Source organism: Abrus precatorius, unplaced genomic scaffold (assembly GCF_003935025.1).
Source record: "Abrus precatorius isolate BTA unplaced genomic scaffold, Abrus_2018 Scaffold3, whole genome shotgun sequence".
NCBI lineage: Eukaryota > Viridiplantae > Streptophyta > Magnoliopsida > Fabales > Fabaceae > Abrus > Abrus precatorius.
In genome coordinates, this window is record NW_020874373.1 from 36,366,307 (window position 1) to 36,391,877 (window position 25,571).

The window sequence follows — 25,571 nt, forward strand, 5'->3', positions numbered from 1 at the left end:
ATATAAGAGGGAATCTAGCTCATTGAGCATAGTTTCATGCCAAAATCCAGATGATAGCCATTCAACTTTTTTAATTAAATGCATCGCTTAAGGTGTAAACCCAATTTAATTAGTAGCTGAATAACAAACTATTTCATTCTATCATTACAGTTTGTTGAACAATTTTAGTGGCAACCAAGTTTTATGATTAAGTGAATATCCAAATCAGCATCTTTGACAACGAATCTGGTATGTTAAGGCAGTTGCTTAATGTTCTCATCCATCTTGAAAAGTGAAAAGCATGCATCCAAACCTTTGGCTACCCTAAATTATGTGTATACTTTCAACTGACCAAAGCTTAATGATCCATCATTTCATTCAGAGGAAGTTCATATTGAGCTCTCTTGTGCATGACTACCAAAACTACACGCATAAACTAATTATAATTATAATATTGTGTGCATCTGTGGAGAAGTATCTACGCGTCTGTCCCATGAACAAAGGGGAAAAAAACAAAAGGAACAAAGAAAGATGGAAGATCAATCATGTAGGTTACATCAAATGCCAGGATCACAAAAGATGCACCTTAAGAAATTTTCCTCTTTCATATTTTGTTGTTGCCATCACTATTTTGCTGTGTACCGATTTTTGTTGAGAATATGGACTACATTAGCATTCTCCATATACTCCATCTTCATGCATGTTTTAGTAAAACATCTTTGTTAAACGGAAATATGCTATCATGAAGAATGCAATTAATGCAGATCCATTTTTGGAGTTTATACTTGGGTCTTATACCCTAACCCACGGAGCATGCCTGCTATGTTCTGCAAATGTTAGTTTCTCATTTATGAGCATAACTATTATTTAGAATTTCGGTAACAATATTGGCCCATTTTTGTGGGCATAATCTCTTTATTTTCTTTTTCTTTCAAATAAGCAATCTAGCTTCTTTCTTCTTTCCTCGTGATATTACATTTAGTCTCGTTTTCACTGTTATTTATTTTATTGCATCTTGTTAATCAATAATAAACTACGTTTAACTATGCATTAACAATATTTTTATTAATGTTTTAACCAGTACCTTACATACATTTGTTAATCATTTTTATTTTATGTTAACAAAGTATTAATCAATATAATGTTTCAAAATCATTCGTTAAGGAAAGTAAAATAAAAAATTATAAAATGTATTATTAATATATTTATTACATTTTTTTAATTCACTTTTAATATAATTTATAATAAAAAAAATTATTTACAAATTTCTTAATTAGTACTCTTGAATATGCTGTATATATGCGGTGGAGTCTTTGTTAAATTGGGAAATAGATGGCAGATGCAAAACTCAAGGCCACTAGCATTCCAGATGTCATGAACAGAATAAAGAACAGATACCAAAAATCAGACAAGTTAATTGGCAAAGAACCTTCACTTTTTTCTCCACATGTGATGGTGACGGTGACTGCACTGTAGAGCATATTGAATTACTTCATTCAATTCTTGTAAACCTAAAGAAATCATTATTTTATTAGAAAAGGAATATCTTTTTATTTGTAATCTTTTTTTGTTAGAACTTAGAATTAACCCAGGCATGGACATTAATTAGCTAGGCCTAATAATAACCGGGAAATAGGATTCATTATGTACAGTTTCTCTAGAAAAATGAATGAAAATAGGATTAGGTCAATTTATTTTAAATTGTATATAACAAGAAACTATTAAACAGGTGGAGTCTAATTGATTTTTATTAAAAGAAAGACGAATTTAAAAATAGAGTGATGTATATGAGAGAAATGAGAATTCATTATGACGTTCCAAATTTGCAATGGAAACAAACGGATGATTTGGAATCCGTGAACCCTGCAACTGGGGGAATGACTGGTTCTCCCAACTCTACGTAAACGTCAAAATAGGTCTAACTCTACGTAAAAAATAACATTTAGTTTGTGCGATTTGTTTAAATTTACATTTGCGATGAAAATCGAGTAAACGGTGTTTCTATAGTAATAAAAAAAGGGGTGAAAATTTAATAATCCACTTATTCAATGATGCATGCAAATTTCAATTTTTTGAAAGGAGAATTTCTTGTTTAACAACAATGCACCCATAATTACATCGGTCCTTAATAATTTTGAATCCTCCTAAATATGATTACCTTCTCCAATATAATTCAATAGTTGTTAAACAATCTCTTCAATGTGATAGACACATATAACGTCGAGGAATAGAACATTTTAACACTACTAGCTCTCATCTTTATAAAACTATCTACTTTTCCGAAATGGAGGGATAATGCTAATTAGTGCATTAAGAAATTTTAAAAAACATTAAAAATTGTATCAATGCACTTATTTTAATACTTGTTGTACATTCAATATATTAATTGATAAAATTTTAATTTTAAAAAAAGTTTAATGACAAAAAAATAACTTGAAATAGTAATAAATTTACTTTATTGAAAGGAGTAAATGTTAAAACACATTTTTTTTTCTAGCAATTCATCGAATAAATTTAGTGCAATTATAATAAAAGAAAAAGAAAAATTCATCCACTTTCATTTTTCTAAATTCGTCTTACTTGTGAGTTTAGACGGTGGGGGTCAAACAAGTTTGATTATTCTAACCTTCAACATCAATACGTGACTTTCCTTTATTACACTACGATGAGTAACCTAAGATTATTCACATTTTCTATATCTAACAAATAATTGGTAGACAATAAGCTATGAAACGATGTATGATCCTTTTGTATGAAGAAAACATGATTCAATATTTCTCTCAGCTGTTGAAGGAAGACGTCAAAACAAAAGTGCGACACGTACGTAACAAAGAACACTTGTATTTAATAATTTTGACCTTATACATCATTTGGGCTCCTAATGGCTCGTGAAGGGTCAAAATTGCAACACTATTCCAACATGTTTAAAAAATTTACAACGAAAGTAAAATATTTATGTTCTTCATGGGGTCAACAAGCTGGCTTGCTTTGAACAAGCCTAATTATTTTGACAAAAGCATGATAAAAATAAAATAAAATAGATTGATCCACCAAGAAATAATAGTAAGATATGAGTTGGGACATTTCTGTCAAAAGGGACATCACAAGGACTTGAACCAATTCACCGTCCACCTTCCTTGATGCCCCCTACACTCACATCATCATTATTATTATTTCCCAAAACTTTTTCAAAAGAAGATGGCAATGCTAATAAAAGCATAACGGATAAAAAAAATGTTTTAGCAGTAATTATTAATTAATTACATAAAAATAAATTTCGAAAAAAGTAATATTCCTTAATTCTTTTTTCTGCGTGTAAGTTGCGCTGTCTGCCTCGTCCTTTTTGCTTCCGTTTAACATTAACTCCGAAATCGTAGAGAGAGAAAGAGAGAAAGAGAGAGAGTATTGTGTGTGTTTTCTCTTTCCCAAACGTAATATTATTATTGTTTGAGACAATACAACTCAGAGAGTTCTTGCAAATTTGCAATCTCTCTCTCTCTCTCTCTCTCTAACGTTGCCTTTGGTTCCCTTCTTCGTTCTGCCGACGAATTTGTACCGTTGAATTAGGTTCGATCTCTCAGATCTGCCTTCGCTTTCGTTTCTTTTCATTTTATTATTTGTTTCTGTGCTTTCTTGTGCTTCATGATTTTGTTTTCTTCGGCGGCGAATGTTTATTGAGGATTTTTTTTTTTTATTTTATCTTTAGATTTGGGGTTTGATTTAGCTATGGTGCGGTGCGTCCGTTGGTTTTTTGTTTATTGTTTTGAGTTCGGTGGTGTTTTGGATCTTCTGGATTTTCTGCGGTTTCGATGAGAGACTTTCCTTCAATGTGTTGTTTTGATTGTTTGAACTTTGATAGATACGATTGACCACTGGGTGAAATTTATCAGACGTGATACGGTATAATGGTGATAGATATCTTCCTCTTCTTTTAAACGATTCACAATTTGGATCGTTCTCGCAAAATTCACGTTGGACTTGTTTTCATTCCTTTCTTGAGTTTTTATCTGCAACTTTCTTTTTTTCTATATAATTGTGTTTGGCACTCAATTGTGTTTGAATTTTGAGGTAACAACACCCTTGGGTGCTCCTTGGAATAGATGGTTTGAATTTTCACTTGATACATGTTTGTTGCTCATCCTACTCGTTATAAACCGAACAGACATTGATATTTGCTTACCACTGCTGGCTGTCTTATTTGATAAATATATCAAGTCTCTGGCTAACTGGCTTTTTCTTAAAATTATTGCAAATTGGTGTACGAGTATGACAACAAACAGATAATAATGCTTGAAAATATCCTTTTGGATTTCGAGTGACCAATATGTTGTAAAGAAACTCTGAGTTTTTATTGAACCAGTGCATGACAATTTGAAGCGGGCTTTATTTGTACATTGCAGTTTGGGCTATTGGCTCTGGTTCTTAGCTTGTACTGAAGTACTGAACACCAGTTACAATGAAGAAAGCTATTGGTCAAACTGTTAGAGACCTGTAAGTATAATTGTTTATTATTTATTAAACATGGCTTGATTTTTCATGTATACGATTGCCATTTTGGGTGTTTATTATTACTATTTTAGAGGTCAATTCTATTTCCTTAATGTCTTACTCTTCCCTGTATTCTGCAGTAAAAGAGAAGTAAACAAGAAAGTGCTGAAAGTTCCTGGAATTGAACAGAAGGTAGTTTTTTTTTTTCAATGTGATACTCGCTCATGAAATAGATGTTGACTATGCTTAAATTTATCATGATCTTTTTTTGCAAAATCTAAATTAGATTCATTGTTTTCTCTCCCCTATACCAGGTTCTTGATGCTACCAGCAATGAACCATGGGGTCCTCATGGATCCCTTCTTGCAGATATTGCTCAGGCAACCAGAAACCCGTAAGCTTAGGCTCTTAATAATTGTACGCTTGACATTTATATATTACTGCTTAGAATCTCATTTTTAAGCACGCATGCAGCCATGAGTACCAGATGATAATGGCAGTAATCTGGAAGCGCATTAATGACACTGGCAAGAATTGGCGGCATGTCTACAAGGTTTGGCTCAAACTATTTTATGTTTTGGATGCAAGTGCTAGCAGATGCTGCTAATCTTGTTTATTTGTTGCTATCATAATGTGACATATTATTCCATCAACCCTTCAATGCACCCTTCAATTTATGATATACATCTTAATACTTGTTTGTAACTTCGTACCTATTTTAATGATGATGGGCTCTTTGCACATTAAGAATTCTGTTTTGTTTGTCTTTTTCATTTACTGTTAATCTTACTTTCTTAAATAATAGTTCATTTTATAAGTTTTTATATTAACTGCCCTTTGTTCAACGACAGGCTTTGACGGTGCTAGAGTTCTTGGTGGCTAATGGGTCTGAGCGAGTCATAGATGAGATCAGAGAACATGCATATCAAATATCAGTAATTCTCATTTAGTCATTCCTACTTAAAATTTATGTACTGTTGGATAATTGCTATGCAGGTCCCTATTTGTGTTGAAATGATCTAGAATTTTAATCTAACCTGATAAGATTGTACTCATCATATGAACAGACATTGTCCGATTTTCAATATGTTGATTCCAGCGGAAGAGATCAAGGAAACAATGTCCGGAAGAAATCTCAAAGTCTGGTTGTCCTTGTGAATGATAAAGAAAGAATCACAGAAGTTAGGCAGAAGGCTGCTGCTAACAGGGACAAGTACGTCTCCTCTCATTAATGCTATTGATAATTTGTACTTTGTTATTTTCCAGTTATGATATAAATTTTATATCTACTCTCTTATTTATCAAGCATCAGACATTGCCTTAGTAGATATTTTGTTTTTAATTTCCTGGATTTTTATACTATTGATTTTGTGTCTTGGGTTTCTGGAATATAAATCTAAATTCAGATGTAGAGTCTGTGAAATCTGCTTCTATATATGTATGTAAGTTTGTCAATCTTTAAGAGATATTATCTTTCTTATATGATTCACCAGGTTTCGCAACAATTCAGTTGGTGGAATGTATAGGCCTGGTTCATATTCAAGCAGTGGAGCCCATGGTGACAGGTATGATGATGATCGTTATGGAAGCAGGGAGGAGGATAGAAATGGATACGGTTATGGAAGAGAAAGAGAATGGGGCTATAGAGATGATGACAGATATGGTCGTGATGGAGATAGATATGGTAGAGATTATGAGGAACGTTATGGTCGGGACAGGGACAGTTACAGAGATGATGACTACAGGGGAAGAAGTCGAGGTGATGATTACCCATATGATTCAAGAAGCAGGAGCTCTGATAGAGATCGTAGTTATGATGATGATGGCCAGCACTCATCTCGGTATGAACTTGAATGATATAACACCTTTGATTAATTATTCTTATAGTCAAAAAATATGCAAGAGATAATTGTTTTAACCTTTAAGGAATGGCCCTCACTGTTTACTCTCTCTTTTGGTAATTGATTATGTAAAATACACATGTATCCTGACTCCTGAGAATCTCCTATAAACTGAAGGATTAAAACTTTGATCCTTTTCCATACTTGACCCTTGGTTTAGTTAGTGCTGATCATTTAGGGGCATTAAGCGTGGCCTTTTGTTCAATAATTTGTTGTAGAAGTATGTTTATTTCATTAGGGGCATTAAGCATGGCCCTTTGTTCAATAGTTTGTTCAATAAGTATGTTTAGTTCTTAACATGATCTTCTTGTTGTCATCTTTATTTTCACATTATTGCTTCGAGTTGATGACATATAGGTTGTTCATTAGTGACTCCTAGCTTTCATTTTGAGAGAAATAGCTTTCATTTGTTGCTATTTTAGTTCTTAACATGACCTTCTTGTTGTCATCTTTATTTTCACATTATTGCTTCGAGTTGATGACATATAGGTTGTTCATTAGTGACTCCTAGCTTTCATTTTGAGAGAAATAGCTTTCATTTGTTGCTATTTAATTTTCAGAATAGGAGTATTACTTTAATATATCATCATTTTGCTACTCAAATGCTAGACATAGAGTCATGGAGAGAGACAGAGAAGGAAATTGTGAACTAAGCTTTTATTGGGGCTCTGATACTGATTCAAATGATGCAAGTAATATGGTTTAATATCTTTAGTAGCAATAATGAAGTTTGCTTGAAGATGCAAGCCCTTTTTTCTTAAATTTTCTTCCCAATATTTTGAGAGCGTGGGGATTAATGTGATTTTATTGCTCTCTGATGAGAATTATTTGTGCTTCTAACTTGATCCTTTTATGTAATGATCTCTCAGAGGAAGCAATGCTAAAGCTGAAGACCAATCTCTGGAAGCAAGGTATATTTCATCATAGAAATGCACTCTTTCTCTCCCATGCATGCATATTGCTGCTAGGTGTTTTTAAGGTTGATAATATACAATACAAATGGGCAGGCTTGAGCGGAAACTTTCTGAGCAAAATGCGGGTGCTCCTCCGAGCTATGAAGAAGCTGTTGGTGAATCTCGCAGCCCTGTACACAGTGATAGGTATGAACTTTTATACCAGTGACAACTGACAACATTTATTCACAACAGAATCTCTTGCTAATATTATTTCATTTGCAGGGATGTGGAGACTTCTGCAGCATCTGCTCCAAGAGGCTCATCTCCTCATGCAAATGATAATCCTAGTCAAATTTCTTCTCCTACAGAATCTTCTCCTGTAAACAGTGATCCAAGCGAGCCAACTACTGCTGCCAGCACTGCTGCAGCTGGAACCCAGGAAACTGAGGCCACTGATGATTTTTTTGACCCACGTGGTCCTGCATCAGGTGCTAATTTATAGTATTATATTATGTTGCCCACTTGTTCTTCATTGATCAGTATGTTTGTGACTGATCCTCCTTGTGGTACTAAACACCATGAGTTTGACACACTTAGAAAATTGTTTGACAATTTGAAAATTTGTGACAATTTCTGCTGCCCACATGTGCTGGTAACAATTAGAGTGAAATAGGTTATGGTAATTTTTCAGTGCTGCACGGACTCTGGAGTGGTATGTACACCCTGCGACATGCATAAATTTGAAAGACTTGAAACTGAATCCTAAATCCATTAATAAGAATTTCCCTACATTCTTTAGTGTTAAAAGTTGGTCGTTTGCTACTTTAGCTCTTAATTACAATTCTTTTCATTTATATGTATTTTGAGTGGTATATGACTGTGGTCAAGACAAACACTCCAGTCATACTTCTAAAATCAATGGCACAACTCTGATTGACATTTGATGAATTACCATTGGAAGTCATTTGGGAGTTTAGATTTAGTGCTTGTTTGGATTAGTTTAATTTAGAGAAATAACCATTTTTCTTGCCAGCTTCTCAAGGGAGATTTTAGAAAAATAATTTCTTCATCAAAATTATGCTGAAATAAATATGACATTAATGGTCTTGAAGATCTTGTATTAATGACTTAATTATACCACTTTCTTTGTAAATAACATTTACTATGCCCTGTACTCATGATATGTTTATATTTATTCCCGCTGCCCCAGCAACCCACACTACCCCAGCAACCCACTCTGCTCCAGCCACCTCTCAGAATATTGAAATGGACTTGCTTGGTTCCCTCTCGGACTCATTCTCTTCAGATGCATTGTCTCTTGTACCTGCATCAGCAACTGCAGCCCCTGATGCAAATGCTGGTTCAACAGCTTCCTTTGCAGCACTGTCATCTGGGTCCGATAATTTCAATCAGGTAGGCATTTGTTTGATTGCTTCTACTTTTTAGTTAAATAAAAGTATTTGCCCTTTCTTTTGTATGTTTTGAACATAGTACTGAAAGAATGGATTTGTATTTGGAATTCTTATAATTGCCACCTTTATGCCTTATCTCTGTTCCTTTTGATTTAGCATGTGTGAATGTGTTAGAACCGTGGCTGAGGAACATATGATTGATGTCAATAAGAGACCTAAAGTGTGGAAGGTTTATTTTGGGAGGAAGGGTAGAAAAGAGTCAGCTGTTTATTAGTTTGTTAATATTGCTAACAGATTCTATAAATAGGTAGTTAGTTTCTTGATTGAGGCATGATTGTTTCTGTTGGTTGTTTTGGGGAGAATTTCATTCTCTGTTCAGGAGCTGTTACCTCTGAGGGATTCTTTTGTAGTCCTAATTCTTTCTAGTGATCAATAAAATCATCATTTTTTTTCAATCCTTACCTTGATTTTATATTTGAACCCTAACAGACTCTGACTAGTTGGTGGAAGAGTTTTTGTCAAGAAACGTACCATATTATTTCATATTAATCCTGTTTGTGGACTAAAATGACAGTAGAATTTTGAGAATTTATTTTATATTTCTAGAAAGGGCATTATCTATTTCAGCACTGAGCTTTGAATAATCATTTAGTTTTAGATACATCTGCAAATTACTGTTTAAAAATTTCATTTATGGCAGTCATTTGAAGATCCATTTGGTGACTCCCCATTCAAGGCTATTTCTTCCACTGAAACTGCTCCATCTCAACCCCAGACATATCAGAGTATTGAACCATCCCAACCAAACGGTCTTAGTGCAGAAACCATCTCTAGCTTTGGGTTTGGGGACTCATATTCTGTTGTACCATACTCTGCACCCGTTGCCGGTGAAACTCAACCTTTCTCTACAAACTCTCAGTTTTTGTCTCAAGATTTGTCATCTTCACAGCAGGAAACCGATATCCTTGCAGACATTCTTCCTCTTGCACCACTACCTGATATGACTTCACAGCAGAACATTTCAGCTCCAGCTTTTGCCCAGCCTTCACCTTCCTTTACTGCTTCATCTGGTCAAATGGCATCACAACCATTTTCTGAACAAACAAACCAACTTACCCAGCAAGGTTTCTCAGCCACTACCAGTCAACCTGCACAAACCTTTCCAGTTACAGGTCAACTTCCCCAACAACCCTTTTCAACTCCTAATGGCCAACCGGGACTAGTACAATCATCTTTTTCAGCTCCCGTTAGTCAATATGCACAACCACCCTTTTCATCTCATACCGGTCAACCTGGCTTACATGCATTTTCATCGTCAACTGGCCAACCCGTGCAACCACCTTTTCAAGGTGGTCATCCTGCACCATCGAGTGGTATATATGGTGGATTGCACTCCCACGATGGATCTCTTACTTTAGGAGCTCCAAACATGTCTCCTCAATCTCAAAATGGATATAATGGGTCTATGAACAGTGGGAATTTCCTGCCACAAGGATCTACAGCAGCTTTTCCCTCACACATGGGTCCTCAAGCTCCAACAGGACAGCTGTCACAGAACACAAACTTTTCTTATCATGGAGGATCTACTGCTCACACTACTACACATATGTCTCCTCATTCCCCAACCAATCAAGCATCACAATTTAACAGTCAGAGCTTCATTGGACAAGGGAATGCAGCCCCCTTTAGCTCACCAATTACCAATCAGTCACTTGCTCCTAATACTTCACAGCATGCTATTTCAATGGGATCCAATTCCTTAGTTTCTCAACCATCCAAGGACAAGGACAAGGACAAGTTTGAGACAAAATCAACAGTGTGGGCAGATACACTAAGCAGGGGACTGGTTAATTTGAATATTTCTGGACGTGAGTGCTTAGAGCTCTGCAAACCATGCTGTTTGTGAATTTTAGTTTCTTTCTGCAGCATGCTTCAGTTAGAATGTTGATCTTATCTAGACAAATTATTAACTTTTGTTTTTTGCATGCAGCTAAAACAAATCCATTAGCTGACATTGGGATTGACTTCGAAGCCATTAATAGGAAGGAAAAGAGAATGGAGAAGCCCACTACCACAACTGTAACATCAACTATAACTATGGGTAAAGCTATGGGATCAGGTTCGGGTATGGGCCGGGCTGGTGCTGGTGCTCTCAGACCTCCTGCAAACCCAATGATGGGTTCAGGCATGGGCATGGGCATGGGTAATGGTTCTGGTGTTGGTATGGGTATGGGAGGCTATGGTGGTTCAATGGGTATGGGGATGGGGGGGATGGGTATGGGACAAGGGTTCCAGATGCAACCCCAAACTGGAATGCCTCCACCTGGGTCCAACATGCCAGGTAGTTATAACCCCATGATGGGTCCAGGTAGTTACGCTCAACAGCCATATGGTGGATACCGATGAGATTGAACACTATGCCTAGATAGATAGCAAGGTGAAATATTATTGTTTTGCTACAAGTTGAGAAAAGAAAGCCAATATCAGTGCTACTAGTAGTCTACTTTGTGACATTTGAATTTATAGCGGTGTATCATCGAAGTTGCAATTTTCTGTAAAGTGACCCAGTGTGATGTATGTTTATTCTTGTTATAAATATGCTGTTACCATTCATTCTTTTTTGGGTCACCCTCTGTAGGTGCTTTGAGCATCAATGTTGTGTACCAGTGACTGGATAGAATAACCTTGCTTGGGTTATTACATTCTATGCTTGTTCCTCATTTTTTGAACACCAACAGGTGGTTTGATATTAATATATTCTTTTTTCCGTTGTACTTTTTCCATTTGCCTCAAATCTAAGGATTGCAATTCAATGATTTATCCTTTTAAGTTGTTAATTTCTTGCTGAAAATTCGTGCCTTTGTAAGACAGGTCGGTCCATAGTTTTTATGTTGGCATGCTGACCACACTCATGCAACCTTGGGATAAACAATTCTGTTAGCTCAATTCTGAATATCGTTTCATATTTTGGAGTGTTGCGAGGTAATCATGGAATGGAATCCATTTCACTCCTTGTGAGTGTCCATTACTACTATCCAAGCTTGCTAGCGACTTCAAAACCTTTTCTTTTTCCTTTTTTTATTATCATTTTTAGCTAGATGGAGCCATCTACACCTAAAAGGAGTCTCCTTTTGATAATTTTATGGCTAGTGTTACACGTTTAACAAATGATACTGAAAGAAGATCGAGTGCGGCTAAAAGAGTACATTATTAAGTCACGTAAAATAAGAAGCGGGGTTTAATGCATGCTTTTGCTTTTGGGGTTGTGCACTGTCGTTTAAAGTTATCTGATTCGCGTTGCTTTTAAGTGAATGGTGTTGACACCGTGCTTTTCGTGTTGGATACTTACTCGATAGTTTGGTGGTTTACATACCATGCTTTTGATGTTGGACGCCGAGTTCCTTGGGGACGAATCCCGTACCCTGCTTTAATTTTGTTAAAATAAACATTTACAATTCACTCTTTACAAATTAATTCATATATTTTGAAAATATACATTTTATGTTTTCATATAAAATAATTATAACTGTTAATATTATATTAAATATATATAATAGATAGTGAAAGGTAATCTATTTATAAAGACAAATATTCTTTAATTTTTAAAATATTTAAACAATAATAACCATTGATTTAATAAAAATATAAGAATCCTTTTAAATTTATAGACACTGTAAAAATATTTTTAATTTATTTATATATATTTTGTTACATTCTAATTCTTACCTTTATAAGACCAGCAGTAAAATATTATCATAACTTAATAGCATTAAAATAATGAACGATAACTTTTATTAACATCTTTAAATCAACAAAAATTAAACCTTAATAGAACACTTTATATATATATATATATATAACAAAATTAATTTATAAATAAACGTTACATTAACTATAAAAATTAAATATATATTTCGGCTTTGTTGTTCCTTGAAAACAATTAAGGTGGAAGCAGTCGGTCTAGTTGTGAATAATGACCATGGAGGGGTATAGAAAGAATGCGCTTCGAAAAAATTTAGACGCCGTTTTGCATGAAAATCCACTCTATTTCCTTTATCTTAATTTCTTATTTTATTTCAAAGAAAAGTACAGTTGTCCAGAACAGGTCCGTTGAACTTGAGAAACTCGAGCAATGTAGAATCACTCCAGAAATACTTGAATCCTGTCGCCCATCCTGTCATTAAAATCTAACAACAGTTTTCCCCCAACTTCTTCTGCTGCATCGTCCAATAGTTCTTTGAGGTTTACACCACCCAAAGCTGTAGAATTATGACAAAATTAACCACCAGAAATAGTGAAAAAGAACCTTTTGACTTGAGACACAATTTTGGAATAGACATCTACTAGTACACTATAAAAAAATTTCTAAATAGAGTACCAGGTACTATGTTTGTGATTCCGTCGAGAAATCCAGCCTGTAAATAGCAAAGTATATGTATTATGAGCAAAGGAAACAGGAAATCTTACCTTACTTGGAGCAACATTCAACTGACTATACACATAATTTTAAAATGAATAGCTGAATAATGACCATGGAGGGGTATAGAAAGTATGCATAACCACAACATGGGGAGAAAGCCTCCGCAGAATGCAGTACAAAACAAACATGTTGCAGACAGGCATTCATACACAAAATACCGGGTTCTATATTCCTTTATTTTTATTTTTTTTCCTTTTCTTTTCAAAAACAGGAGAAAGGCAAGCAATAGGTGGTGGAAGAAAGGTGGTTAATTCAGGATACTGGCACATCTGATTATACTACTCACACCACTATTAGGATTCCAAATGGATCAATCCAATTATTAATATCAGTGCAACATATCCGATAGTTCTGCTGCCCGAGACTAATTGTTCAATTAAAACTACAGGAGTTCATGAAGTCAGACTTAAGGAAGCAGAATACAGTGAGATCAACGCATGCCACATTGCATGCATAAGGGACAAACCAAAAAGGTAAAATAATAAAAGTACACATGAATTTTTGATAAATGTAAGCAATTGGGCTAGAATAAAAAGTTGGGAACTCCAGAGACAAATTTAAGCTGCTGAAACTCTTGATAAATCATGATGTTGTAAATGGAAATCAGCAGGCTGCATCCTTAACTAGTTCTGATCAGTTAATATGAATAAATAATCTTTTTCATTTTCTTTTAGAATATCTGGGGAGTGTAGTATGATCACTTACAGGAATCCTGAGATCAAGTTTCTCAAATCCATCTCTTCCAGTTATTTTTACTCTCAAAGTCCGGGACCAGATACCAGAAAACGGGTTCCTTGAACTATCTGCACCATATTTATTGTACATATCATCAGGTGTTATAACTTCAACAATAGGATCTTTGAGACTTTGGCTTGTCTGCTCTGTATCAACTTGATCTCTGCGTTGTATACTGTACAGGCTACTGCTCTCTGACAAATAACTAATTGCTATGAGAATGCAAGAATGGAATGCACAATATATATTTACAATGTGAATATCAGCATGCAGTAGCGGATCCAGAAACTGTGTAAGGGAGGGGCCAGAAAATAAACAAACTTTACCATATATATTTATCCTAAATAGCAAACTTCTCATGCATTGCATGAATATTTTTAAATTTAGGTAAAATTTAGAAATAGAAGATATAACTGTTGTTTAGTAATGATGAAATCAAGGGTCTTAAAAAAATAAGTACAATAAAAGATATTCTCATTGTTAAGAATGAGGATAGTATTTTAATAATATAAGAATGGAAATAATTTACGTGAATCAACCATTAATTTGATATAGTACATCACAATTCAAAGAAGTCATGGAGAATGATGAGAGAGTAGGTTAAGAAAAAAAATATTCTTGAGAATGAGTACTCAAATTTAATATATATAGGAGTCAAATAATAAATTAAGGTTAAGGAGACTCATAATAAAAAATTAATCCTGTATATGAATATTTAAAAAATTATTGGGTGGGGGGTACCTTTGTCCTCCCCACCCCTAAAATTCCTCTGGGTCAGCACTACCTTTACTTCTGTCTTTGATTCTTGCCTAGAGCTGAAACAAAGAAATTCACGGATGAAAAGAAAGCTGTCTAATTTTCTCATGACTATCTATGATTAATTGGTTAATTGGATGGCTTTTGTTTATTTGGTAATGAAGTTCAAAAGATTTTCTCAACATGAAGATACGAATCCATAAGGTGATTCAATTCATCATCAAGTGCCCCCTCAACCCCCTAAAAAAAAAGCCCAACACATGATAATGGAATTTAAGTTCCAAATTCAACCATTAAGCTATAATTTGGTAGAAGTGATAATGAATTCATTAACTAACAAGAATATAAAGTAGGCGTACATTCCCTATGACTTTGAGAAGCCTACTGCCATATTATACCACAATGTCCCTTTATAGAAGGGTCATTATTTACTTATTTAAGATTTGTTTGTCCTACCTCCCTTTGACAGCTGCTGATTGGTACTTGTGGCGTAACGCTTCTCTTCTTCATAATAAGCATTGAAACCTAAGATATCCTTAATTTCTTCAAAAGTTGGCATGCTTCCTGGAGGAGGAATACGGCCTCCTTTAATGGCAGTGAGAGAATCCTACAAATACAATCATAGACTTTATTTATCTGTACAGAATAAAATCTAAATGCTACTTCCAGTGAAATATCACAAAAGGTGAAACAGGTTTTAAGAATAATGAGTTTCAAGTTCAACACTATGGCTAGTTATAACGGAGTTAAAAGGCCAATACCAATGTCATAAATTTGCAAAAACATGAGTTTCCAACCATCCTCCCATAATCATGTTCCATGGCTGTACGTTCCTTTTTTATTCACCCTAAGGAGAGGGGCAAACTACCCACCATGTGTGAAATATGAGAAATTATTCTTTTAGCACAGTTTCATGCATAGTTGAGCATAAATGTAGACATTTACTAGCTACGTGTCATGGATGCATATAATACTAATCAATATGAAAGGAGGAAAAGGGAAGAGGCATCACCTGCATTGCCCGTATAGAAACCCCGATCAAGGAAAGTGGATACGCAACGATTTTGAAACCAATCTCTTCAAGTTCAAGAGGATTGAGTATAGGTGTTTTGCCACCTCCTTCAAGCATATTGGCCTACAAAATACAAGAGTACATACACCATTAGCCATATCTGTAATGGATTGGGAGCACAGAATCAAAACTATATACCATTTTGGGAATGAGAGGAGAAACTTGACAAAAGGCCCTCATTTCTTCTTTGGAAGCGAGTGCATCAATGAAAAGAACATCAGCTCCAGCATCGGCAAAGGCCCTTGACCTAGAAAGTGCTTCCTCTAACGACACAGCTTGCCGAGAATCGGTGCGCGCCACAATCACAATGTCAGAGCCACTCTCTCTTCTAGCATCCACCGCCGCCTTAATCTTCATCACCGCCTCTTCTCTCGACACCACCTTCCTCCCGCGCGTGTGCCCACACGCTTTCGGCGAAATCTACCAATAATAATGCAATTAACAATCCAATCTAACAAAAACTAACTAACTAACCAACCAACCAACCTGATCTTCAAGAATGATTCCGGCGAAGCCAGCAGCGATATATCCCTTAAGGGTTCTCTTGACGTTCATGGCATTGCCATAACCGTTGTCGGCGTCGCCAATGACGGGAATTGAGACGGCGTGGGTGATGAGTTGACCTTGGTTGACCATTTCGCCGTAAGACAAGAAGCCAGTGTCGGGGAGAGCCAGTGTGGCAGCAGAAATTGAGAAGCCACTGGTGAAGCAGAATTCGAAACCCGCGTTTTCAACGAGCTTAGCGCTGAGAGCGTCGAAGCAAGCAGGGCCTTGGTGGATCCCTGGGGACTCCAGGATTCGCCGAAGGTCTTTGGCTGAAGAAGAAGAAGAAGTAGTAGAAGAAGCGGAGCATGCTACTGCAACTGATTTGGAAGATGTCGTTCTTGCAATGAACAGCGAGAAGGAACGTGATTGCCAGTGGAATCGATGCCCGCCATGATGAGGAACCACGTTTACACTGCTAAGTGCTGAAACCTTCATTGCTACTCCCACTCTTCTAATCTAATCTTATTTCTCCCTCCTTTATCTCTTCCTTCTTTCTATAACAACTACTTTATGTTCAAATCAATTCATTATTTGCTTCAATTTTTTAAACCATTTTCCCAATACCAAGGACCCACGAGGTTCTCTTTTGATACCACAACGGAAACTCGCACACGTTTTTGCAAAAAGCTTCAGCTCTTATTGAATTATTTAGATGATTCACATTTGTTTAATATTTTGGACATCATTTTATTTTATACTCATTTTTACAGATTTTTTAATATATTTCAAACACATATTTACCACTTTTTTTGGCTCATTGCTAACTAAAAATTAACAATTTGATTCAATTCTTTCGTATAAAAGTAACAGGCAATCATATTAATAAAGAATATTGTAAATTTACAATAGCAATTTAAAATACTTTATAATTCTCTCTTCTTCTTTTTATTCAAATTAACTTCACAGTTCACACAAGTAATGATTTGAAACTTAAAATAAAAAGAACTTAATTGCAAATAAAGATAAAGCCATATGTCATGAGGAAAAATAAAAAACAAATTGATTTAAATTTTTTTTTCCTTGAATTTTTAATATCTAAAAGTAACATTAAATCTCAACCGATTTAGATTGAGACAAGTGAATCTACTTAGGAGGCAAAGCTCTTCTAACACCTCTTTGTAAACGTTTTTTGCCAATATTATCTTTGTATGAAAATGTATTGGTTCAATATCTTTCACATGATCTCTATAGATATTAGTGTAAGAGCGAGATTATTAACAGTCATATTATCCATTATTTTATTAGTAATATTACATCGTATACGATGAAGGATAACCCTTTCACTAATAAAGTAAAAAAGAACTTTAGACAAAGTCAATTATTTATGGACAAGTTCTTATGACATCCTTTAATACATGCAGTCCACTCCACTTAGAGCGAAAAATCTTGGTTGGGTTTCTGTTATTTTAGATTATTCTCTCATCAATTTCTTTATTCTAAAGATTGAGTACTAATTTCCAGATAATAAAAAGCTGAGAATCTGAGATCCATAATGGGATCTTTGATTTGTCTGATTGGCACCATCAAGATCACAAGGCTTCTGCTGCATGAACGGAAAGCAAAATATGCATTTACAATATGAATATAAATCAGCATGAGATACTTACTTCTGTCTTTGATTTTTCCCTAGAATCAGATGGCTTTTATTTTGATAAAACAGTGAGCAGATAGAATATTCGGGGCTGAACATAACCCAGAAACATGGTGAATAAAAGCATAGACTAATCGCACAAGACTCTGAAAACCATATGACAACACTAGAATGCCCTTTGTAAAAGGGTGTAACTTGTATGAGTTTGTCACTCCAACCTCTCTTTTAAAGCTGCTGATTGGTGTTTATAGCATAGTGCGCCTCTTCTTCATAATAATCGTTGAAGCCTACAATATCCTTAATTTGCTCAAAAGATGGCATGATATTCGGAGGAGGAACTCCGCCCCCTTTAATGGCAGTGAGTGCATCCTACAAATTAAGCCATAGATATTATTCATATGAAAATAGTGACTCAGCAGAATGAGATTAATTAAGAAGGGACTTCACCCGCATAGCTTTGATGCAAACCCCAATCAAGGAAAGTGGATAAACAGCAAGTTTATAACCAACATCTTCAAGTTGCTGAGGATTAAGTATTGGCGTTTTGCCTCCTCCTTCCAGCATATTGGCCTGAAAAAACCCTCAGTTACAATCATTCAAGAATGATTGAAGTGAAATACAATAATCAAACCACATACCAATTTAGGAACATGTGGAGAAACTTGACAAAGGGCTTTCATCTCTTCCACTGAAAGGAGGGCATCTATGAAGAGAACATCAGCGCCTGCATCTGCAAACGCCTTGCACCTCACCAACGCTTCCTCCAACGACACAGCATGCCGAGCATCCGTACGCGCCACAATCACAATGTCGGAGCCACTCTCTGTTCTCGCGTCTACCGCCGCCCGTATCTTCGTAACCGCCTCTTCTCGGGACACCACTTTCCTCCCGCGCGTGTGTCCACACGCTTTCGGCGCCACCTAGCATCGGCAGTCCAATTGAATGAGTAGTGAAAAAAGAAGAAAGGGAACCTAACTAACAAACAAACCTGATCTTCGAGAATGATTCCAGCGAAGCCAGCAGCGATGAAACCCTTGACGGTTCGCTTGACGTTCATGGCATTGCCGTAACCGTTGTCGGCGTCGCCAATGACGGGGATGGAGACGGCCTGAGTGATGACACGGCCATGATCGAGGATTTCGCCGTAAGAGATGAAGCCGGTGTCTGGGAGAGCCAGCTTGGAAGCTGAAATGGAGAAGCCGCTGGTGATGCAGTAGGAAAAGCCAGCCGATTGAATGAGTTTGGCGCTGAGAGCGTCGAAGCAAGCGGGGCCTTGGTGAACCCCCGGCGACTCCATGATTCGACGAAGCACCTTCGCCGGTTCCTCTCTCACACTCGCCATCTACAAGATTCGATTGCAACTCAATGGAGGAGAACCTGATTTTCAGTCTCTGTCTCTCTCCCTTTGTTTATCTCATTCATTTATAACTGTTAAAGTGAAAGACTCGAGACGTCAACGCTCGACGCTGATAGGAGGATAGTCTTTGCAAAATATATATTTTTATTATTTAAATAAACTTCTTAATAAATGTATATACACAAATTAAATTAATTTCCTTTTATAAATTAAAATTAACTTAATGTTATTCTATTTTTCTATGTATAAAAAAACTCATTTAACTTTGAATTTTATTTTTAAAATTTACGGTGGATTAATTAATTGTAATTTATAAAAATATTATGTTGATTTTAACTTTTTTTGTTATCTTATAAATACTTATTTATCAGTTCACGAGACATGATAATAAAATTAGGATATTTGAGAATTAATTTAAATTCTTTTAAATTATTAAATTGATTAAAAAATAAATTTCATATAAATTATTATTTGACAAAAACACATTTTTATTCAATTTGTTTTGATTTTCATTATCATGTTCAAAATTAAATTAAATTACATTGGACTTTGAATTTATATTATTTTTTAATATATTTTCAAAGACACCTCAATCCACGTGGTGTTCTTTGTTAATAAAGTATCTCAAGTACCGTTTTAAATTTATCTAGGAGGGGGGGGGGGTTAGGAGGAGAGGATATTATTCATATTAGATTCTTTTTCTCATCTATTTCTTTATGTAAATTATAATATCAGATCATTGGCACCATACTGACTAAAATATTGACAATTAATTTCCAAAATCAGAAAGAATTTCTCAAAATTCTGTCTAAAGAAAATACTGATCGTTCTCTAAACGATAAGACAGGGGAGCAACAGCAGCTATAATAAATTGTTTGCTTCTTGGATTGCTGTCTTGAAGGAGCAGCTAATACAAAATAAAATTAGAATAATCTCCTTTGTTGAAGGAGACTCTTCCTCACGTTGTTCCCTGTACAAATCTGTAGATCTATACTTTCTTAAGCTACCCAAGTTTTTGAGCTTCCAGCCACAGTTCCTTTGCTGTGATTTGCTGAATTGGCTTCCTCATCCTGTTTGCTTGGGCGAAGATCTTCAGCAGCATTAGGAGGGCGCTGATCCTCATCTTTGTCACCTCTGCAATAAATTGTAACCCCAAAGGCAAAATCCTTTATATATTAGAGACATTAAAGGATATTCTACACACGAAAACTAGATTTCGAACTACTGCTTCTGATAAGCACAAGCTTAAACCTACTACAACTGACTATTTGCGAATTGTGAGGAAACCTAAATAATATAGAATTAGGGGCCATTGAAATTATCCTTTACCTTGAGCCAATGGTACATTAGAATAGATCCTTTTATAAACTAATAGACTCAATATATCAAGAAAGCAAAATAGAAGTTCATCATGCAGGAAATCCCACCACAAACGGATAAGTAATAGATCTCGTACAGAAAATAGCTGAGCTATATGATCAGAAGAGTCGCATAGGGCACCCTGCTGCTCAACATAATTTGACAATGGTGCCAAGCCATGCCTACGCTTTTGGTTTAAATGCATAGTTAATGATCATTGACATTCAATGCAGAGGTTAACCCATGAAATAGCATGCTAAAATTAGCTGAATAAGTTTTGAAATCAATCAATTTTAGAAAAACCTTGAAATGAAGTCCTAACAGAAACAACAGTTTCATGAGAACTGAGAAGAAAATTAAATAATACGGACCCAGAGTAGATAACGAGCCCAACAGCAACAGCACCAAAGGCCACAAAGTACATCCAATCAACCTGGAAAGCATAATTAGCCCAAGAAATGTTAGCACACCGAAGATGTGGCTCACATCTAGTAGGAATTAGTGGGTGAGGAAGAAAACCGTAAGATTACTGTCAGACCTTCTCATGGTAAGCAAAGATGCGAATTAAGACAGCCCACATGTCAGAGGTCAACAGTGACAGATTTAGCATGGTAGAACCATTGATCTGTGACAAACGAACAGAGCATAATTTAAAATGATACTTGTCAGTAAAATCTGGATATCATATCAAACGTCTATTTTTGCCACGCTAAATTATACCAAGGCTAAAAAACACCACCTGCCTCTTTAACCAGGTAACTGAAGCAAGCAAGATGCCATTGCTAGTTGGACAATAATAGACTATAAGTAAAAGTTCTTCCATACTAAGAATATCAAGAAATTCGATGAGTGATAATTTTTTCACATTGCTTCATCATATTAGATATTTCTGGTCCAGAAATAAAGATCAGCATAAAAAATTACCAAACACTGAGAGAGAGAGATAAATATCATAACCAAAGAACTGCATTCATTCCATCATTTTATGATCCCCAGTCATAATAGCAAATATGATTTCGAAAAGAAAAATTGCTGAAAACTTGATATAATTTGAATCCACACCTTAAGCAGAACAGGGACTAAAGAGTAAAACATAAACATGGCCACTGCAAATCCAACAAAAGGAAGCGCCTGAAACCAACATTGAAAGAAATGAACATAGATAATAATGCTTACAGACACTGACTCGCATATTGTGACATGACACACAATTGATGTAAATATTAAGACAAATAATAAGAGGATGTGGCAAAATATAAAAACCAAAAACAAAGAAATATCAATAACCATTAAGCGCACAGATCAGCAACCAGTTGAGAGACGGGGTGGTAGATATTAGGCAGCTAGTAAATATATATATTTGTAAGAAATGGAAAGATAAAATCCCAAACAGAAGATACAGTCGTCCAACTTTATTGAATTCACGCCTTTCTGTAAGTAATCACAATATCTTGAGTTCCAAGACTGATAAAAATGAAATCATTCCACACATGCAACAACATCAACAATAAAACTCAAGCTTTTTCTCACTAGGTGAGATTGGCTAAATCATTTCACACATGCATCTACAGACAATTCAAATATTTTATGGAAGAGAAAAATAACAGGTATGGTGACGACTGAATCCACTAAACTCAGCTTGGCTATAACATCTAATGTTCACCATCCTTTCTCATACAATTACCATCAATTTGTTCTTTCTTGAGGGACAAAGAGGAAGGCAACACGAGTAACTATTCATCTTAAATCTATTGAAAAAATGTCAACTGAAGGTATATGTTTGAAAGAAACTTATAGCCATGCATTGCAGGCATTAAGTTAAAGTGGAATCTGGTCAATTACTCAATTATAGTGGAAATGATAGAGCTTACCGCCTCTGCTGACCAATGAATAGATTTAAGTTCATTGCGCTCAAGTATACTTCTGTAATAATCATCAAGGCTACAACAGGAAGAGAAAACTGAGGATGCAATAATTCAAGTCAATGACCATATCTCGTTTTATTTTTCCTTGATTAAATCAATGCATATTAGGCCTGAGCTCATAAAATAATCAGTTCCAAGGATACATTTGAATAGCACTAATAACGCCACCAAAGAAACCTAACATTCCCATGAGCTCAACTCTATCAGCATTTTTCACAAGAAATTCCTGCCATAAAAAAAAAATAATAAAAATGACACAAGGGATATTCCATATAATGAAACACTAATAAGAGCAGTCAAGTGTGCATGTAAGATTTGACCACATCTCAAGAAATTAAGTGCCACGTTACATGACAAGACAGCTCCCATAACACTGCCAATAAGTTAAAGCTACATGTGAGTGACAGATTAAAACACATTGGATATTAGCAATAACACATATTTTAAAATCATATACAGACAAAAAAAATTGTGTTTCAAGTCATGCTAAAACAGTCTATACAAGGAGTTTCTCAGTTTCTGGAAGCAGCAAAGCATAAAGTACAAAACTGAAAAAAGAAAACGAGGTGGGAGAGATAAGAGATGGGAGGATCAAAAACAGGAATCAGAGTCCAGATTCATTATGTAAGAGTGAAAAAATTTGAGATTCAGTGGAAGGAAAACAGTGAAACACCTAACAAAAATTTACATTTAGGACAGAAACCGCAACCTTTGTATAGTAATCAATATTTTCTACAGTAATTAGCGAGTATGCATTTGTTGTGTTGTGCCACTGTCGATTGCAACTTTGCAAGAGTGTTGGAACATGCATTAAAGCAGAAATGTAATTAGCTTACCTCGCTAACATTACTGATTGCATACAAGGTAGCACCAGCAATAACAAGAACGTCTCCTTTACGGGGATTGCTTCCACCTATGACGGGTGAATATGACATCAGACAACGACCATAAATGGAATGATATATGCTACCGATGATAATTAAAGATAGGATCAAAATTACTACTTGCATGATTTCCAGAAATAAAGATATGAAGCACTTGCACGCACACTTTTTCAATGTGCTTGAGTGGGTTTATATATGTGTTAAGTACAAATAAAAGATAACAATGCCAGTATGCATTATAAAAAAAGAACTGCCTACCTGCACGGTCACCTGCATGAACGTCTGAAAACACAACCAGGACAAGGCCGGCAATGCAAACAACTACACCAGTTACCTTTTTGAATCGATACTTTGTTTTCAAGAAAAGCCATGTCAGAAGCATGACTGATGGAATTGACCAGCAGTCAAGCAGCATCACACTTGTAAGTGAGGTGTATTGGTATGCCTTCACAACTGTTCATCAGATGAGAATTAGTTTAGCTGTCATTGCAAGTAAGATCATCCAAGTCAATACATGACTTGCTTCATTTGAATACATTGGAAGAGTCCAATAAATATGCAAGAAAGGAAAATACAATTTAGTGACTTAGATATGAATATTTAAATTTGGGGCATATAGGTTGGTCATTATATTTTAATTCTGTTCTGCCAGCCGGTTGTTTGAGCACACTGCTTATAAGTGTATCAATTCAACCAATGTTTTCTACGTATAACAGTCATTAGGTCTCCACCATTATGAAACACTTACCTAGAAAATTTGCTTCTACATCAACCAATCCAAGAAGTATGTAATAGTACCATTTTGCCTGTGTTAGAATCATATAAAGTTAGTGAAGTTGTCACTAAATGTTAAACATTGAAAGGAAAAACAGAGTAAAATTAGCAGAACACTTGATCTTTCTGAAAGGCAGCACTCTCACACTCTCTTCTGCTCAAAAACCAACAAGTCATTATAAAATAAAAGACCATGTTTTTGTAGTTTGCTACCCACCATCCCAAAAAATATTGTGAAAATTTGCAGATTGCTGGAATAATTTGGCATCTTATGGCAGGCATCTAACGAATCATTCTTTGGCACCAAAATTTTTAGTATCAGTATCGGAGTAACAGAAAGATAGGGATATTTAGACAAACACTCCACCAATCCCAATTGATATCCATTCATTGAATGAACAGCACCAGTTGACAATGGCAGAAGAATCATAACAAGTTTAAACTTGTGCTTGGATGAAGTCATCTAAATTACTAGATTATATGTATTTAGATGGTAAAAAAAAGGTGTTTATAGAATACTACAAAATGTTAAGTGCATAAATTTTATATCAAATGGAAGGAATTTCAAGTAACATGTTTAAAAATCCTTTTGTTATGCTTAACTTTTTATAATTATCATTCATAATTTCTCACCTATTTGATTCTCACTTAAATCATTCCTTATTATTGATTTCATATTCTCCAAAAAAATTTAAAAAATACAGGGAGACCATGCATAAACTGTTGAAATATGTTCTTGCCATCAATCTCTTTCAATTCAATAATGGAATTAATCTTAGAAAAGAAAAGCAATATTTCATCCTATTGACAATATGTAGAGCACAAAATTGGGAAGCAACAATATAGTATATAACCTTGAGTGCTTTCCTTCGGTATATGAGAATACTTCCATAGACAACCGCCAATAACACATAGTTGAGAAACGACTGCGAAGTTGGAGCATTAATTCCTATGATAATGAAAGACAAATTTGTATGAGGCGTTTAATAACAATTAAATTAAATCACATATTCAAAACGGAAGCGAAGTGTTAATATAAGATTGAGCAGAAAGTAGTAAAAGAGAAGAGGAAATAGAAGCGCGCATGGATGGAACCTCTTTTAGCCAATTCAGAAGAAGTGAAGCCGGTGGAAGTGATGAGAAGAGACAGAAACTGGCCCAATCCGAGGCCTATTAACGTGTTTTTGGTCCAAAACCTGTGAAAATCGATCGTCATATTTTCCTACTGAGAGAGAGAAAGGGATTGTGTTGGTGATTTAATTGAAATTAGACGGAAGCGAATGTTTGTCGTGGTGGGGTTGGTGAGAACTGAGAAAGCATTCGATTATTGCTATGTTGTGTTCCGTTTCAGCCGTCGATTATTGCTCACTCTCACTGCAAAGTCCAATCAATCGCATTCGCTGCCCAGCCGCAACT

General features: G+C 35.4%; 4 protein-coding genes across 10 annotated transcripts; 1 reads left to right on the forward strand and 3 right to left on the reverse strand.

Annotated features, from left to right (window-relative positions):
• Positions 1–3,277: 3,277 nt before the first annotated feature.
• LOC113860665 (clathrin interactor EPSIN 2-like) lies at positions 3,278–11,497 on the forward strand. 5 transcript variants are annotated; one of them, XM_027493130.1, is made up of 15 exons: positions 3,377–3,546; positions 4,380–4,470; positions 4,608–4,659; positions 4,782–4,861; positions 4,942–5,020; positions 5,319–5,402; positions 5,535–5,680; positions 5,961–6,308; positions 7,238–7,279; positions 7,376–7,468; positions 7,547–7,752; positions 8,484–8,677; positions 9,377–10,178; positions 10,215–10,544; positions 10,667–11,392. In XM_027493130.1, the coding sequence occupies exons 2-15, from the start codon at positions 4,436–4,438 to the stop codon at positions 11,080–11,082; spliced, it is 2,907 nt and encodes a 968-aa protein (XP_027348931.1). In that variant the 5' UTR covers positions 3,377–3,546; positions 4,380–4,435; the 3' UTR covers positions 11,083–11,392. The 5 variants fall into 5 exon arrangements, with proteins under 5 accessions (XP_027348929.1, XP_027348933.1, XP_027348931.1 ...); XM_027493128.1 differs by having other exon boundaries at positions 3,278–3,546; positions 8,475–8,677; positions 9,377–10,544; positions 10,667–11,497; XM_027493132.1 differs by having other exon boundaries at positions 3,325–3,546; positions 4,955–5,020; positions 8,475–8,677; positions 9,377–10,544; positions 10,667–11,457.
• A 1,206-nt stretch (positions 11,498–12,703) lies between these two features.
• On the reverse strand, positions 12,704–16,889 carry LOC113861091 (2,3-dimethylmalate lyase-like). Of its 3 annotated transcripts, none has more exons than XM_027493702.1 (7): positions 16,206–16,889; positions 15,858–16,139; positions 15,660–15,782; positions 15,131–15,254; positions 13,862–14,085; positions 13,055–13,091; positions 12,704–12,935 (listed from the first exon to the last, which is right to left on the reverse strand). In XM_027493702.1, exons 1-7 carry the CDS (start codon positions 16,698–16,700, stop codon positions 12,817–12,819), a joined length of 1,404 nt encoding a protein of 467 aa, XP_027349503.1. In that variant the 5' UTR covers positions 16,701–16,889; the 3' UTR covers positions 12,704–12,816. The 3 variants fall into 3 exon arrangements, with proteins under 3 accessions (XP_027349503.1, XP_027349504.1, XP_027349502.1); XM_027493703.1 differs by having other exon boundaries at positions 13,862–13,959; positions 15,104–15,254; XM_027493701.1 differs by having other exon boundaries at positions 15,104–15,254.
• Positions 16,890–17,808: 919 nt separating this feature from the next.
• Positions 17,809–19,319, reverse strand: LOC113861093 (2,3-dimethylmalate lyase-like). Its single transcript, XM_027493704.1, has 4 exons — positions 18,845–19,319; positions 18,495–18,776; positions 18,304–18,426; positions 17,809–18,225 (listed from the first exon to the last, which is right to left on the reverse strand). Exons 1-4 carry the CDS (start codon positions 19,196–19,198, stop codon positions 18,082–18,084), a joined length of 903 nt encoding a protein of 300 aa, XP_027349505.1. The 5' UTR covers positions 19,199–19,319; the 3' UTR covers positions 17,809–18,081.
• Positions 19,320–19,956: 637 nt separating this feature from the next.
• On the reverse strand, positions 19,957–25,571 carry LOC113861398 (solute carrier family 35 member F1-like). Its single transcript, XM_027494199.1, has 11 exons — positions 25,251–25,571; positions 25,010–25,104; positions 24,130–24,187; positions 23,640–23,834; positions 23,334–23,410; positions 22,641–22,723; positions 22,444–22,495; positions 21,635–21,703; positions 21,111–21,197; positions 20,944–21,005; positions 19,957–20,347 (listed from the first exon to the last, which is right to left on the reverse strand). Exons 1-11 carry the CDS (start codon positions 25,369–25,371, stop codon positions 20,212–20,214), a joined length of 1,035 nt encoding a protein of 344 aa, XP_027350000.1. The 5' UTR covers positions 25,372–25,571; the 3' UTR covers positions 19,957–20,211.